This window comes from Melospiza melodia, chromosome 3 (genome assembly GCF_035770615.1).
Source record: "Melospiza melodia melodia isolate bMelMel2 chromosome 3, bMelMel2.pri, whole genome shotgun sequence".
Lineage (NCBI taxonomy): Eukaryota > Metazoa > Chordata > Aves > Passeriformes > Passerellidae > Melospiza > Melospiza melodia.
Window position 1 is genome coordinate 55,183,197 of NC_086196.1, and position 18,152 is coordinate 55,201,348.

An 18,152-nucleotide genomic window follows, 5' to 3' on the forward strand; every position below is an offset into this window, starting at 1 on the left:
GCTCTGAACAAATTTTTGAAGACAGAGTCACTGTTAGCTGTTCACTAGGTTTTTTATGTGCATTTGATACATATTAAACACGTAAAAAACAGGAAACACAACCTTATGTGTAATCTGTCATTTTCCATATTTACTAACACAAACTCTGAGGGAGGAATTTTACAGAAAGCTTCAGCTTAGCATGTTGCATCCCTGCAGCTGAAAATTCAGATGAAAAACATGGGAGCTTTTTTTCTCAGACACAAAAGGAACTTTTGGGAACATTTCCGAAGGACACCAGAAAGCCTGTCTAGCATACAATGGTTCCTACTCAGCAGAGCCCTCCAAACAAAGAGCAACAGATGCACAAGTGGTATTAATAACAAAACATCTCCTCCCTCTGTTAGTCAAGAGAGGACAGCTAAGGACAGACAGAGTTTCAGGGTACTTACCTACTCGGAAGTTGGTGGCTGTCAGAGTGTCAGCAGCATGGCCGTTTTCACTGATCAGGGTGGTTGTATTTCCCTTCTCACAGTTGTTCTGACAGTTGCCTTTGGTACAAGTCACTTTACAGATGCTGGGTGTAAAGACCACCTTGATGCGACCAGTGTGATTTCCCACTGTCAGCGGAGGCAAAGAAAAAAAGAAAAATAAACAGATCACTTTGGTATCCATTGATTTCCTTCAAAAAGCTTTTGGGAAAAAAAAAAAAGGCGCAGGGGGGAAGGCGACAGGTCTACAGGAGGAGGGCAGTCTGCAGTGCTCTCTCATAGATCTCCAGTGGTGTCTCTGAAACAGGAGTAGGAAGCTTAGCAAACAGAACTCCGGGATCTGCTCCAAAACCACATTTAAAGTCAAGTCACTGGAGTGGGATTAGTAATCACAATGCTGCACTTTATTCACAGGCAGACAAAGAGCAATACCAAGGGCATGACAGCTTAAATAGCCGACCCTGACAGGCAGATGTAATGTAAAGAGCTGGCTCTGCACCTCGAGGTGAATAAACTCTTGTGTACTCCTACATACTTTTCCTGTTTCTGCACTTATTAAGTCACTATTTGTAGCTCAACCCCTGGAAACGTTTTAGGCATGCGGCATGTCTGAAAACATCTGTCTCAAATCTCCTGGCACCCCAGCCTGAAGTGGTCAAACCTTGTGACACAGCTGCCTGGACCCATTTTTTCTTCACAGATTTTTGGCACTGTTTTTCCACAACAATTTGCATATTATAGACTGAGCTCTACTGTCAGCCTTTGTTTTAGTAATGAATAGCTCAGAGAAAAGAGTGAGAAGTATCAGTACTTTAAAGTACTGAGATCAAAGATAAAAAATGGCTAGATTCTCCTTTTTTATATACTTCCCTATAGTCATTTTAAAAAACTTGAATGCAATAAAGGCTGCACAAGCACTAATTTGTTATTAAGCTAGTTATAAGAATTTCCTGTTACAGAATTATATGTAAAACCAGATGTATTTGATCCAACATCTAACAGCTGAAGACAAAAAACTGTATTAAAACTACTTATTAGGAAAAATGGTGAAAAGAACATATTCAATTTGCAATTATCTAAAAAGAAAACATTTTGTCCTCTGCATACTACTAATAAATCCAGCAAGTTCTTGAAAATATATCAGAGCATCTTTGTGGAAACTATTAATAAGTACTTTCATATCAAACCTAAGAATGCCAAGATATGATGCACAGAAAGAGAAGAATCTCCTTCTTCCTGATGTCATAGAAATAAAAAATGTCTGGATAGCTGCCTAACCTAGTTCATGAAATACTTTCCAGACAAACACTTTTTTGAAAATATTAAGAAAATCTTACAAATCTTCCTATTTCAAAAGAATAAAAACCTCCTTATTTCTGGCTCTTCATAAACAAATAAATTTAAGCAATTGTGCTGATTGTTTTGTCTACAGTAAAGGCATTGCTCTATTTGAACAGCAGCTGTATTACAGATGCTCCCACCTTATTCTCCATAAACAATGCTTGGAAAAGGAAGAGCCCTGACAGATACAAGAATAAAATACTTCGAGCAAAGGCTAATATTGTGATTTAGAAGATGTCTTGGATTCTAAGATGCCACACATTTCTTACAAAAATGAATACACCTTAAACAGATATAAGGGATCTATGAACTGCTGAGGGTAGAAATTTGAAACTTTGGTTTTTAAAAGCATAGCTTCAAAAGCAAGATTGCCATCTTTGTATTTTACTTGCATAGTTTTATATATATATATATATTTCCCTAGAAAACAGTCCACTTTATGTATCATATTTTCAGACGTTTTAGCAATACTTTTCCTTTAGGATGTGATCTAATTAAAAAAACAGGGATAGTTGAGTCAGTAAAGTCAGTCCTGCCTACACTGTAGAAACCAGTACTGGGGGACCCAGACAAGATTTCTGGCTTAGCTGAAAAAAAAATAAAATAACTCAGCTTTGTCAGTGCTGGAAGGGCAGAAAACACAGAGGTCAATAAGAGATGGAGACAAAGCACAGAAACTGAATGGTCACATGGTTTGTTTTGCTATGGCATGGGAGAAAAGTGGAGTCCATAAGGGTCAGATTCTTCCACCTGACACCCAGAGAAGTCCACTTCCTACTGAGAAATATTCTGTACAACGTGTCCCCATTAACAGAAGGTTTGACCATAGTCCCACCACAGCACCTGGCACAACTGTGGTTAGCGAGTTATAGGAAGTGCTGCCATTTTCTGTCTCCCCAGGAGATGAGAATTCAACATGAAATTGTGCAGGGACAGACTGACAGGTTTGTTGTCCTCACCCCCCGCCAGAGGGACGCCTTTCAGTAAGTCTTGTCCCCTGAGCTCTGCTGAGTGTTGGCTTGGGACATGAAGCTCATGAAGACAATAGTGCTGTTAGTGCTAAATACACCTACTCTGCAGTTAATGCGTTTGGCACCAGCGGTCCAGAGGAAACATCCCTATGTGTTGCATTCAATAAAATGTTCTATTCGTGAACGCAAGCAGCTCTTCTGAATGTGACTCAACTTAAAGTGCAATAGATTGTCTGCACACCCAGTCTAAGGCCCATAACTATGTTTTTGAAATAGTAAAGATGACATTAACTCATCATTTAATTCTCCTTCACAGTATTCTGTACTATGTTGAGTGCTGAGCTATAGTAAGAACACTTGGGCAAAGTGTTCCCAGCAACAAAAATTTTAAAATAATTTTTATCACCTAGTATAGATTTTACCAGAAAATCCTGTAGCACAATTATTCTATTAGAAGAGATGCCTTCATGTGAGAGTCAACAGAAATTCTAATATTTGCTTTTCAATGCTTTTGGATGAGAAAATACTAGTATCTAAGTTTGGGAGTATTAGTAGTCAAACAGTACTTTCAAAAACACAGATCAATACCTAGAGAGGTAAAGAGTAAAACAATGTTTAAATGGAGTTTTTCAGGAAGAAGTCTTCAAAACAACATGATGGAAGATCTAGTCCTTACAAATACTCAAATGATTATTCAGCAAAGTTTTTCATAGAATCTTCTGAGTTAGAAGGTACTTACACAGAGTCCAGTTCCTGGCCCTGCACAGGATGAGCTCCTAAGTCACACTGTGTGCTTGAGAGCTTTGTCCAAATACTTCTTGAACCCTGTCAAGCTGCTGCTGTGACCATTTCCCTGGGGAGCTGTTGCAGTGTGCCCACTCACCCTCTGGGTGAAGAACCTTTTCCTAATATCGAGCCTAAACTTCTCCTGACACAGCTTCAGACCATTCCCTCGGGTCCTGTCACTGTCACCCCAGAGCAGAGATCAGTGCCTGCCCCTCCTGTTCCCCTCACAAGGAAGCTGGAACTGCAGTGAGCTCTGCCCTCAGTCTCCTCCAGGCTGAACAGACCCAGTGCCCTCAGCTGCTCCCCTTACGGCTTCTCAAGGCCCTTCCTGTTTTCATGGCCCTTCTCTGGACACTGCCCAACTGCTTTATAGGCTTCTTATATTGTGGCACCCAAAACTACATTGAAGAGCGCTGACCCTAAAATGTAGCCCTATAGACACCCAGTAGTTACCAGTGACCAGGCTGATGTAACCCCATTTACTACAACCCTTTGTGCTTGACCTGTCAAGCTGGTTGGTGAACCATCACATGATGTGTTTATCTAGCTGTCTGCTAGTTATTCTGCAATAAAGCAAATTCTCTGATATTCCTGTTTTGATAGTTGCAAAGAGACAGAAATAAGACACCTTCATATTCTTTAGACATGGGAAGATTTTCTCCATCTTTCTCAGATTTATGAAGACTGTAAAAACACATAGCTTGTTCTCCCTCCCTAGCAGACCACATCTTTTAACTTCAATTCTTTTGAAGACATTTAGGACGGATACAAAGCTAATTACGGCCTCTGAGCTTAAAAACTGATCAGCATTTGACGAGGTGATTCAAGGCAGAGATGTCACTACCATTCTTTTCTGCAGTTACAGAGAAGTAAACAGTACTATCCTCACAGATTCTGAGGCTTAGGGACCTTAAAAGTGACCTTAATACAGATTAAGCAAGCAGATTAGGCAGATTCAGTTTGAAAAAAAGATCACAAGCTCTTCTCCTGAAAGGAAACTTTTAGCAGCAACTTCAAATTTAGGCTCTTGGACTTCCTTGAATCTCCTCTTCTGTATTCCCCGCCCCCCCCCCGCCCCTCTTCTCCAAAGAGGAAAATTCAATTCTAAATGAGAAACTATCCTTCAATATCTGTTAGCTGACTTGGCAGTATTAATGCTAAACTCCACAATTTCACTAGGAAGGGACCAGTACTGCTACAGCCTTGACCTCTTCTCACTTTGGACTAGCTCCTTTTAAAAGACAGTATTTTTTTAAGGAAGCATACAGAGTATTTTCTTGAAACTCCAGTACCTCCACTGATGATGCCACTGTGACACAGGCATAACAAAATCTGCAATTTAGATTACCTCAAATCCTTTTTTGGAAAAAAAAAAAAAAAAGATAGTGCTACAACAACACACCTGGAATAATTTTTTGTCTATATATATACAGACAGATGTAAATCCAACTCTTCTAGACCAATTTTAAACGTGGAAATGAAACACCTCACTATGCTCCTAAGTATAACAGCAGACTGAAAAAATACAAATATGAGACCAGATAAACAAACAAGCCTAATGAAAAAAAACAAAAGTAGAAGATGCAAACACCAAATAAATAGCAAAAATACTGAAGCAAATGGCTAAACTAGAGACAGATTGTTGGTTTAATAAAGACAGGTCAATCAAGATCACTAATAGTGGACAAAACTTCATCCCTCAGCTAGACAGCGAACTCACAATGAGATTCAGCCAACAGCGCCTCATCCTGCCTCACTTATACTTCAGAGCTCTGTGATACATTTGTCAAAAGACATCAGTGGAAGAAGGTACCCATAACTTCCAAAATCTGTAAAACTCTTGAGCCAGTTTAAAAAAAAAAAAAAAAAAAAAAAAAAAAAAAAAAAAAAAAAAAAAAAAAAAAAAAAAAAAAAAAAATAAGAAGGATGTCTGGGTGAAGTGCTGGGGCTGGGATTTTAGTTGAAAGTTGGCATGATATGTATGAGGTTTTTTTCCATCTCCGTAAGTCACTATGATATAATATCATGAACACAGCAAACCCCTGCTGTGATAAATTTATGATTTAGCAACAACTGCAGGAGAACTGGAAAATGCAAGCAAAAGGATTTCTTAATAGAACCCTTTCTGCCTCCACTATCCATTATGACAAATTTTCCCCCCTGCATTAGCAAAAAAGGTGAAGTAGCTAAGACAGGGCAAGTGGCAGGTTTTATGTTCAGGTGGCCACAACAGCTTACACAGCCATACCTGGAAAGAATTGTGTCAGGAGAAGGATTCCTCCTCAACCTCCTGAGTAGCTGTGCAATGCAACTCAGACTTTGTTTCTTCCTAGAAGAATTTCTATAAACACTTCTTTTCCTTGGGTTTATGGCTGCTCTCACAGCTCCAACATTCTGACAGTGTTCAACAGTCACAGTGGAGCTCAGGTGATTTGTGGTGTGTCCCTGTTCTGCAGGAAAACAATGAGCTAGCAACACTAGCGAAAGCAGGACTGGTATTCAGTTAAATAGTTAGCTACATAGGTCAAGGGGGCAAAGAGAATAAAATCTTTTCATGTGTCAAAAATACTGATGTTATTTGTGTGACGGTTTTGTGCTTCACGGTGATCTAACCAAAAGGATTCACAATAAAAAAAAAAAAAAAATCACAAGCAGTGGCTTCTACCAGCTGAACACACAGGTACATGCCTTCAGTTATGACAAATATCCTGAGACAAATCTCCTAAGGAAACAGAACTAGCAGAACTATCGACATTCCATCAGTGCCTCCAGTAATGATATACATTACTCTCTTTTCATGACATTCTACTTCTGCACTGATCCCAGTGTGTTTTCATATGTTTATCTACACAGTGTGCCATTGGACCTGAAGGCTCTAATTTTAAAATTACATTCTCTTCACAATAACAATAGATTACTTCAGGCTATTTTACATTTTCAAATTATAATCATGATGCATGAGGAGAGCATTTAAAATTCAATCTTCCAAATTCAAACCAAATTAGCTTTTAAGCAGCTAATACATTCAGCATTTTAAATTGTTAGATGACCAACACCCTCACTTTTTTCTTAGCTAAATGCTGACACAGAAAACAAAAACAAACATAGAAAAAACACCAAAAGAAGCAGAAGGAAATTACTTATTTCCTAAAAAAGGTGTCTCCCAGTTATTTCACCAATCCACCTGGTTTAGTCCTTACACTAAATATGCTTGTTCAGCTAAAAGGAAAGATGACATTGTATAAAAATCAATGGCACAAGTAAGATAGTTAAGCTCTTAGAACTACTGTCAAATGACCTTTTTACACTTTTGACAATATATGAGGAAGTTTTGTCTTGTCATCACTTAGTCATCACTTGAAAATAAAATAAAAAATCTTAAACAACCAATAAAAACCTAGTTTCCAAAGATCAGAACAAGTTGAACTTAGCTGTCATACAACTTAGAAAGAGAATCATCTAGAAGATTTATAATGCTAGGAGCTAATGAAGAAACAAACAAAAAAAAGTAACAGAAAGAGAAAAAATAAAAAGACAAAGACACACTAGATTGACATACAGACCAGAGGCAGATCTTCCCTAAGTTTTTGATTACACATTGAAAGAAATACAGGCTTTAAAAGGCACAGAAAGTGCTGTAAGAGATTCTGAGAGATCACTTAATCTTGCCATCTGCATTTTCCCAGGATAAAACAGCAACATTAAACAAAAGGTTTGTCCAGACAGACTATCCTCAAACCCCTTCTATTATGCAGATTCCACAGCCTCCCCCCAAAGAATTTATTCCAACACTTCAGCCTCTCCTATTGTAAAGGTATTCCTAATACCTAACCCACGTTTCCCCTGTAGCAACTCAAGCTATTGCCCTGTTTCATCTACAGCAAACTTTAACAAAACATTATTCCTCTGTGGATCATTTTCTAACAAACTAGAAGACACTGCCATCAATCTTCCTCAGTCTCATTTTGACCAGACCAAAACCCTCTAAACATACCGTTTAACAGCCTGTATTTTGCACATCTACATCTTTTTTGTTTTGCTTTTGATACCAGTCACTGGGTCCTCATCTTTCTTCACAAACCCTGTCCAAAACCACACTTTACTGCAGCTGAAGTATGATCAATGGTGAGGAGACCAGCAGAATTACTTAACAAAGCTTTACATAAAATGCTTCTATGATTTTAATTTATTTTTGTCTCCCAACAATGCACTGATACTTCATACCCAGAACCAATCTGCAGGCTACGCCAAAGGGGCACACATCTACCAAATCCCTTTCTGATCTGTTGATACAGATACCATCTCAGTGAAACAAATATAGGACATCCCTTTGCAAATAAAGAACAACCTTAGCAGGACCAAACTCAACTCTTAGTCTGCTCTGAGCACTGGAGTAAAATCTCCTGCATTCAAATCTTGCCCATCTAAAAATCATGCAAAATATAAGTCTTAATCTTTCTATAACAGTCACAAGTACAAACAAGTCTGAAAACTACATGGATTAAATAAAGGCAAGATACAGCTGTTGAGTAATTTGATTTTTGGCTTCAATATACAATGCCTACCTTTGCTCTTTGCAGAAACTTGGTTAGTGTTCCCTAGGTCACCTCACAGCCAGTTCCCTTTTCACAAGCATTGGGAGAAATTAGACATGTCAGTGAAATTAAAAATAAGATGATTCAGATTTATTTAATCCAAGATCCAATGCCTTCTCTAATGCTTAAGAGTACACCCCCAGTTCTGCATGAGGTGAGGTGTATGTGTGCACATCCACCCAGTCAAACATTTTGAACAAGATGACAGCGTGGCAAGCTGTACTTGATTTAACATGTCTAGACAGCTGTAGGAACACATTATATTGAAATGTAATTAGTTTAGCATTCCTACTTTTTGTTATTTCTGTACTTCATATTTTCGCTGCATTTGTATTACGTTATTCATGTATTTCACTAGTTAATACAACTTAACCTTTGATATTTCATCACTTTTCAAGTACTCAGCTCTATTGTCTTGATGCAAACTGGAAGGCTTCCAAAAAAAAGCAAAACATGATCCAGCTATTTAATATGACAGTAACTGAAGAGAGATATGCACTGATATTTTTGTTGCCATTCTTATTGCCATTGTTGCTGTTACACACACTTCTCTAGATACCTATTTCTGACTAGCCATGCCTCTACACCTTCACTTCTTCCTTCTGTCTCACTCAGAAGCTCCGACCACAAACTTCTCCCTGCAGTCAGAACTGAGCTCTCAGACTTCCTGCTTCTATCTCACCCTTGTTTCTCTACCCTCTTTTTAAGCCCTGCTTGCTTCTTCAGTATGCTTGACAAACAGGAAAAGAAATAATTTCAAAAGAAAGTTTGATGCTTCCAGGAAGCATCAGGTAGGAAGCTTCCAGGAAGGAAGAAGGTAATTGAAAAGAAAATAACCGGGAAAGTCTTTTCCCCTTCCTGACTGTATCCCTGTGATAATCTCTTCCTTGCTCCCTGTCAAGGAATAGAACAGAGAATTCCACTATCTTCCTCATCACCACCTCCACCACCCTCCAAAACATTTTAAAATTTTTAATAGTGTATTCTAGGAGAGGCAAATAACTCACTCTTCAATTATCTTAATCTCAGTTTAAAATAAGAGTGTGAACAGTGTACTGTTTGAAGTCATTTACTACAGCAACACTTGTTTTGTTTAAGTAGGTTTCCTCTATTAATTTTGACAAATTCCAAAAAGATCTCCACTATCTGCAACACAGATTTTTTGAGTTTTGTATGGATGGCTTCACTTAAAAGTACCAAAGGAGCATATGCAGGCACAAGTGCTGAGATTGTTTAGAAAGACCCAATTGTGTTTACATGCCACAAGCCCTTTGCTGATAAATTCTGTCACTGACACAGCCTTTTAGAGCAAGAGAGGAATTCACAGAAATTACATTCAATTTTGTCCTCTGGAAACCCATAATGTACAAATCACGCATAGATGTGAAATCTGAGGTCCCTGCCAGCTGGTTTTATCAATCGCCTTTTGTCCTCCTTGTCTTTTCGACCACTACAAGGATTCTTTATATACAATCCTCAGGCAATGAACATCCTATCCTTAACTACAGCCATTCTCCCTGGTAATGAGATACATGACTATAATTTCCATTCACACAGTTGAGAGTGATCCAGAAAAAGGTACCAACCCAAACAGAGCATGCAGTGTGGTTTGATGTCTGATGGAATGGCTTCAACTCAATTCAATAAACTTATTGGCCAATAATTCTTTTAATCTATGCTACATTTATTTTGTTTAAATCAATTATATTTAAACTAGATCCACAAATGGTTATGATGGTAAAGAGCTAAATTTTAGCCTCAAGTCACACCACTTACCAGTCCTAGGTTTCTTTTCCAAGGGATGAGAGAAATTGATTGCATGGAGCAAGCAGAACATTGAACAGGACTGTGCCCAACCCATTCAGAAGTAAAGGCTGATGACCTAAGACTGCTTAGTTCAAGACTGCTTAGTTGAGGGCTCAGACACTTGTCTTTGAAGAACTCTGTGAGTTCACTACAGCTGGATTCCAAATATCACAATGACTGCTATAGCAGTCCTTGGGGGACGTAATCCCACATGAGAGCTCAGCTGAGTGTACTTCTAAGGATAGGCAGGCAGTCAAGTGCTTCAGCTGCAATTTCAAATATGAATTACACAAAATATTAGCACCCAGATGGCCTGTCTTTCCCAGAGTGCAGTACTTGTCCTGAAACAGAACTTCAAGCTCTTCAAGAGACTCACGCTTGAGTTCATATCAGTGCTTCAGGTTTGGGGCTGGATACTACTCCAGCTGTAAGCACAGCATTCAGGTGAACAAGCCTTTTTAAGTTCCATTCAAATTATCCAGCTTCTTAGGTACTTAAGCATACCTGGACCCAAAAGGCTTTCACTTGAGCAACAAAGGCCCAAAAGCCACACTTAGACACAGACATCATCTAAGGCACAGAGTTAGGGTTAGGGTTACAATCCTCATCTCGGCTGTAACAAAGCAGCAGTAACTTTACAGCCCACCACAAGCAATTTTCCACTGATGAAGCTGCAATGCATACTCTGATAATGAAGTCAGCATCTTTACACACAAACTTAATATTCCCAGCTAAATACTATGCCATTGTCCACTTTATCAACAGGACTCTTTCACAAGGTGGTCTGAATTTGGTCTTAGACACTGAGAATGAGACTCACTGCCACCTGAAATTATGTACTCATTTCAAATTATGCCTTTTGCCTAAGGTTATTATTTAGGCTTCTTTCACAACAATAATACAAATATTAGACAATAGTATTACAAGTCTCAAGCTGGAAGAGCACTTCTCAAGAAAATAAATAACTTGTCAAGAAAATAAATTCTTGAGATAGAGTTTCCCCCTCCCAACATACACAATTCCCTCAAATGAGAAAAAAGTCTAAATTGCAAGAGTCAATGTTCATCATTTCTAGGAAGAATAGGGAATAAAAATTAAATTAATATTACCTTACTAAAGTATATCCACTTGACATTTCATTTCCTGAAGGGAAACAAAAAGCACTAGGGAAGTCAACAAACTGTAAACAGTGACAAAGGACAGGACATCATGGAATTAAGTTATTAATGAATACAGTTGCCTCTGCATGCTGAATCACCATTAAAAATCTTCTCCCTCAGCAGTACATGAAGCCAAGATCTTTTTTTCCCCCTAATTTTCTGAACAGGGGAAAAAATGACAACAGACATAAGGATGTCACTGATTCTGAAATCGCAGCTTCACAGGGAATGAACATTTGTACAGTAATTTTTTTGTCCACATTTTTTCATTCCTTCTAGCATAGGCAATGGACTGACAGAAAAGCACTTTCACATCTCCTTTGAAGAAAACCAGACTCAGCTACTTGAAGCAATCAGAATCAATTCTTGATACCAAAGACTTGTATTACAGTAACTCTGGAGTTAGCCAGGAGCCAGGCTAAGGGACTTTTAATGTTTGATTGTGTGGGTTCAATAGGTCTCTATATCCACCTAAACTAATATTTTCTAAACATCATAAAGACTTTCCCCTACAGAATTTTCTGGAAAGCCTCCTCTTATCTCCTTGAGAAATTTTTGCTTTTGGAGCCAATACTCTTTGATCTCAGAAGCTGAGATGCATTGGTCTCAGTCTGTGTTTTCCCCCAGCAATTACACGCTTTGAACTGATTTTAATTCTGTTTGCCAGATCACCATGTTTTTCCAACATCCTTCTTCATTCTGCTGTATATCAATCTCTGCATTTTAAAGCATGGAGATGGGAATTCATTTTTGGGTGAATGCAACATTTAAAATAGTTTCTATAAAAGCACCAGCAGCCTTTGCCTGTCAGGCAGACATTTATTTCCTAGTGAGCTCAGGGCCATAAAATCTTTTGAGAGTCCAGAGAGAAAAATACAGTACGTTTGGGGGGGCTGCTGATTTTCTGGCCTCCTCAACTGTGAGCCTTTATAGACACACAAACAATCATGAAGACAGCTTAGCAAGAGAATTGTTAGAATGCCTACAGCAACAGTATACTGAGTGAAATAGCTTGTATTCATACAGAGCTATTCTGTCTCCAAGGTTTTCAAAGAACTCCACGGTCTTTTATAATTGCTAAATAAACTGCATTCATTTGTAAGTTATTTTTTCAGAATTTGTCACTCTATTTTTTGAAGCAAAAGCAATGTAAATGTGCTGCTTGGTTTGCTACAGTTAGCTGAATTAATCTGAATCTACATAACTCAATTTATACCTAGAATTTAGCCTATTGTTTCCAAGACTTGCTGGAATCAAAAGTAAACTTTAACTGGCTGTTACAAATCACCATACTGTTCAATAGCAGGAAGAATAATGCTCTGAAATAGCAGTGAGGAAGAGAATGCTTCACACTAAAATTTTTCTTTGAAAAGCCTCAGTGCTCTTTGACCCTGATGCTGACAGGAACAAAATTTTATCTTAAAGTTTTTAGCTTGTCTCTTAAAAATCCCTTCTGCTCTGGAATGAGAGCACCAACTTTGTACACACATGCATTTGAGAAAATGAAACAAAAAGTCCCCAACATTTATATACTTGCCCCATTCCCTTGCAACTGAATATGTACAATTTTAGGAGCAATACATGAATGTCAGTTGCCATGAGTGACTGAAGCAAATTTGACTCTACATTCCCTCCAAACAGACTATGTTGTAATCACTCAGTTATTCCTTAATGTTAGTCTTCTAAGCGTTCATTCTGGTTTCACTCACCTCATTCTGCTGGATGTACCTTGTTCAGAGTGTAGCCTTGAGATCCTCCCTCATCTCCAAATTTCCCAAAACCTCTAGTTGGGAACATTACCACTGTTTAACTCTAATATCCATAAATATATTGACAGGCACAAGTTACAAGGAACACAATGCAATGATCTAGTTAAGACAAGCCAGAGAGAGAATTATTTTGCTGTTCATGAAGAGCAGCTCCACAAAGCAGTAACAAGAATGGTGGAAATAGTATCTGACCCAGTGAAGATCAGAGGGAGTTTTTCCTCCCAAGTCTGAACTTGGGTAGAATGTCAAATCATACAGATGTATTTATATGCAACACATATCATACCTCTGTGTGCACTTTTTACAGCAATAAAATATTTATGCCTTTTGCAGCTGTTTACCCATACTGCCTGGCAGGGAAATACAATTACTATGAAGTAAGTGTCACTTAATGAAGCCGGAATGGTGCAGTTCCACAAAAATAGTTTTAACTGGAATTTCAAAGTGACAACTGGGATTTGCTCAAATCAATCTCTGAAGTCATCAGTGAAGGCAGCACATGTAATTACATATAAACGTACAGAGGAGCTTCACTAGGTTACCAATGTATTGTGCTGCCAACAGAGGAAAGCTCTTGTTATGCCAAATTTGGAACAGGGTATTCTGTTCAGCCCATCACAACTATAAGTGCTGGGACATTTTCTTCCACATTAAGCTTATTTCATGTGTATAAACTTATGTAAAATATGATGTAATATAATGTAGCCACAGTTAGAGGAGTTACACAGCTTTCATATTGTTTCAGCTTCATCCTTACACAAGAATTTAAGAGTTGTCCACGGAACCATGAGCAGATCCTAAGAGTCCCAAAGCCATACAGGCATATTTGTCCAAATTCCAGCCACAAAAAATACAACTAAGACACAGTAGGGAGCTGCAAGCCCAAGTCCCCTAAACCTTATGTAACCTTTACTACTTAAATCCAAGACATGTTTTCATTTACCACCTAAAGTAGAGACAAGTTCTCTTTAATGAATTTTATAAAGAATTTTGGTGAAGACCAAAACAACCCAATCTAGCTAGAAGAAAGTAGTTTTCCATAGTACTTAATTTTAGCAACTTAACATGTAACTTCAATTGCAAAATTCACATACTTCTCACATTGTCTTCCTAGAGACATTAGTCTCGTTTTCTTTCTTATCCTCTTTTCCTCCTTGGGATAACTTCATTATACAAACACATGCCTGATTTACTTCACATAATACAATTCCAGTTGTAGGTAAAGTACTCTTGAGTTTTTCTTCTGCTCTCAGTGCATTCTGTGGTTGCCTCAGTCACTAATTAATACATTTTCTCAATGTGTCTCTAGAACAGGGAAGTAGTGGCATCTTCATTGTGCTTATGAGGAACTGTACCCTGGTGAGAGGGTGCACAAAATTGTCTTCCACATGCAGGCAACACCAAACAATTTATTTCAGAAGCAGAAATTTCACTATTTTCAGCTCAATGGGCAAAATGCACAGTGCCACTAAACATTAGCCCACAGACATCTCAGGCTGGAAAATGAAATGTGTATTTAAATGCATTTTCTGAAGAACCATATAGCAACCAGAAGTGGATAGAGTGAAACTGAAAACTTCCTAGCCTCTTCCTGCTGCAATAAGCAGTTCTTACAATAGCTAAGTTGAAAGGAATTCCAGAAAGACTACATTTAGAATTTGTTCACTATCATATACATTTTAGGCCAATAGAAATCACACAACATTCCTTTAACAAATTTTCTGCATTACTGCATTTATCAATCCAGGGATACAAGCACTGATATTTAGAGGATTCATGCTCAGATGAGTAGTGGTTACTATTTAACAGTGTCATTAAGGAACTAGTGGGAACTGTCTGAGGTAGATGTACCTGAATTACTAAAAATAAAAAAATTTTTCCTACTGTTTCATGGATTACCAGGTTGAAAATAGAATTCTATGGCTGAAATTTCTGTGCTGCTGCCATTGCTACTACTAGAGAATTTTTCACTCTGAGGTTCCAAATATTTAGGCAGATTACAGGAGAAGTGTGACAGTACTTTTAAACAAATAATACATCCCTTGAGTATTACTCAGAGTTTGTATCCCACAGGAGAGAAGTTCAAAATGCTTGACAGTAGAAATGCTACCTGCTACTAGCAGGTAACTCAATTTCACATCCCAGGGTGACTTTAAATGCTAAAATTGCAACCCCAGTGGCTTGCTGAATTTTCAAGCTCTGTTGATGTGATACATAATCTTACAGTAAAATTCAGCTTAAAAGCCAAAAGAATAAACTATTTACTGTTTTTAATAAGAGTACTATACTGCATGTTCTGAGCTTTTTCAGAAGCGAAACTGCTTACAAATGCACCAGAGCAAAAATTCCAGAAGGCATCTTGAATGAATTTTAATTGAAAAATGTTTAATGTGATTTCACTTTAATGTTTTTTACCCCAGTACATCCAAAAGCTCATCTGACAACGCTGTGATGGGGCATTTAAACATGACTGATTCCCTCTAAATCAGAAGATGCTCAGAAGCACCTGGTCATGTTTGGCAGTTTTCTTCCCAGTGTACCACTACCCCTCATCTCATTTGTTTCTAGCAGGACAGACTCATCCTGCTAGAAACAAAGGTAACAAAAGACTGACATTTGTTCCAGGTTCAAGACTACCCATTTTATATCACTGGATTGAAACAATCTATAGAAGTCCAGAAAAAGCAAAACCAACAGCAGCTACAGCTTTAGAAGAAAGTTTACTCTATGGAGTACATTTTTCACAATTGCCAGTCTCTGGCACAGTGTTAATATTTTGAAGTAAAATGCATAGAAATGCTCATAAAAACCCAACAGAATGAGTAGCTTTGCACTCCATGATTATTGATAGCTATGAACTCTTGGGCAATGCTACCAAGTATTACCTAGCTACACTTCTCATCTCTAAAGAAATTTTATTTAATGTTACCATAAAAAAAAAAAAAAAAAAAAAAAAACCTGTGAAGCATTTAGTACTAACTTTCTGGCCTCTGCTTTTTAATAAAATTATTACCTTTTCCCCCTCTTCCTTTTCAAGTACCTCCATATGGCCATTACCAATTCCTCTGCTCAATTAAGTAAGTGCCTGCCCCATTAAAATAGATTATACATTTAAGAGCAATTACAAAACACCATGAGATCATCAGCCACACTCATACATGAGCTAGACAATGAACATCAACCACAAGCATGAACTAATTCACACAGTTCATCTCTAGTCAAAACAGGACTAAGAACTGCATATTCATGGTTATCACAGGACACCTGACATGAAGTTTCAGATCCTAATCTTACCTCACCATAGTTAATTCAAACATCCCTAACATTAAAATACTGACAGCTGAAATTTAGAACTCAATTTTCATGAAAACAAGCAGTCTTCTAATCTTCAAGTTCATCCCAGTACCTCCAAAAACCAGAAAACCCAAACAGATATGGCAGGCCAAGTTCTAGGTCTCCTGTTCAAGCTAGTAGGACATCATCCTAGACTCCACCACCATACAGCTCAAACTGCACTCTGTACTAGCAGATATCTGAACTCATACATCAGAAGTTGCTGCCACCATCTCCCACCTCACAGATCTAGAAAACAGGTGAAACAGGTAATGAGACTGGTTTTTAGGCTGACAGAGAGCTCAGAATCAAATTTTGACACCATCCAAATAGCTTGCATTTTACCTCTGAGTCAACACTTAAGTCATGGCTGACCTTATCAGGCCATAGAAACTCTTTTTACTACTTGTCCTCTGGCTGTTTTAGGACTCACAAGCTTTTCAATAAGGGTAGAATGTTTTACTAAGGCACTGCTCAATAAGGGGCTTAGAATTTGATAAAAACCAGTCCAGGCTTCAGCTCCTGGTTTTCCTTCTCCTAGTCATGTCCCTCAGAGCACTCTAAGTAACAGTGGGACCCAAATAAGCTAGAAAGAGCTAGAAGCACTGGTTCCCTCACCTTACAGCTATAGAGTCTTCTCCTTATGCTACCATAGAAGGAAAAAAACCAACTCACAGAATCCATCCATTTAGCAGCAGTTTGATACTTGTGAGTACCACTGAGTGTACTGAAGGTAGAATGACTTAAACAGCCTGAAAAATGGAGCCAAAAGGAAAGATGGGTTTGTTTTTTTTTTTGGTCAGAATCCAACCTGGAACAGTCACACCAAGTAGTGGAGAACTATAAAACCTGGAATTTGTAAACTCTTTGACTAGTAAGAGTCATGACAGATGGTCACAATCCAATCCCAGTGGCCATTAATATTTTTTTTGAAAGAAAACAACTGCTGACTGGAAAAAAAGCAGTATCATATTTACAAAAGAGACTACTGCTTGATGTTGACAGTGTGACTAAAAAAATATAAATTTTTCTGAAACTTCTAAGAAAGGGAGATAGTGCTTTGCAAGAAGTATACTTCACCACTCTGAAAATGTTAACTGAAAGACCTCCAGCTGCCCACTGCTCTTCCTATTAGAGCCAATAGTCTCATATACCATCAACAAACCTACACTTGAAGAAAAGGAAGCAGGGAGTTGCACTGAAGTGTAAATGGACAGACCATAAAGATGAGCAATTGCAGAAATGCAAATATACACAAAGGAATTCTAGGTAAAGATTTAGAAGGAAAGTCTCTTCCCTAAAACCTCAGCAGAGCATAATTCTTTGTGCTACAGCAAAGGAAGTCTGTCAGGAGACTGCAAGTACCTAAAGGTCTCAATGTTAATCAGTCCATTATTCAGCTGCAGGAACTTTTCTCCAAATCAAGCCAGCAGACGTTCTGTAATACCTAACCCATAATTCATCAAGCTCTTAATCTTCTAAGCCAAAACTTGTCCTCAAGCTCTGCACACAATGGGGCATGAGCCAAGGCCACAAGCTGGGCACCTACACAATCTTTTTATTATAAATATGAAGCAGAAACTCTCAGGCAGCTCCATACTGTGCAGAAGTTCATAAACACGTAATAAATTAAATATAGAGAAAAATAGTCACCAATGAGACTACAGTCCTGAACTCCAGCTTTCCAAAAAGGTATCCATCATACTGACACTGACTACACTCATAGATGTGCCTATTCTAGCAAAGCATTCACAAAGCACCCTTTTCTGAAGAAAAAAACTATTATCTAGAAACAGCATGATAAATTTTCAACAGCAAAACAGATTCAATTGTTTTTCTCATCCAGGAAATCTGTTTTGTTTCTGCACAAAATGCAGAATATTGGAGCATTTGCTGACCTAAGAAATCTCACGTAGAGTTG

The 18,152-nt window shown here is 38.1% G+C and overlaps 1 protein-coding gene across 8 annotated transcripts in view; it reads right to left on the bottom strand.

Moving 5' to 3' along the window:
* LTBP1 (latent transforming growth factor beta binding protein 1) overlaps positions 1 to 18,152 on the bottom strand; it is a 187,681-nt gene that overhangs the window by 122,353 nt on the left and 47,176 nt on the right. For 6 of the 8 annotated variants that reach the window (XM_063151832.1, XM_063151828.1, XM_063151829.1 and 3 more), the window contains one exon: positions 432 to 599. In XM_063151832.1, coding sequence (XP_063007902.1) covers positions 432 to 599 — 168 coding nt within the window. Of the gene's footprint in view, positions 1 to 431; positions 772 to 18,152 lie in introns of those variants that run through there. The other 2 variants (XM_063151831.1, XM_063151830.1) reach the window with 1 other exon arrangement.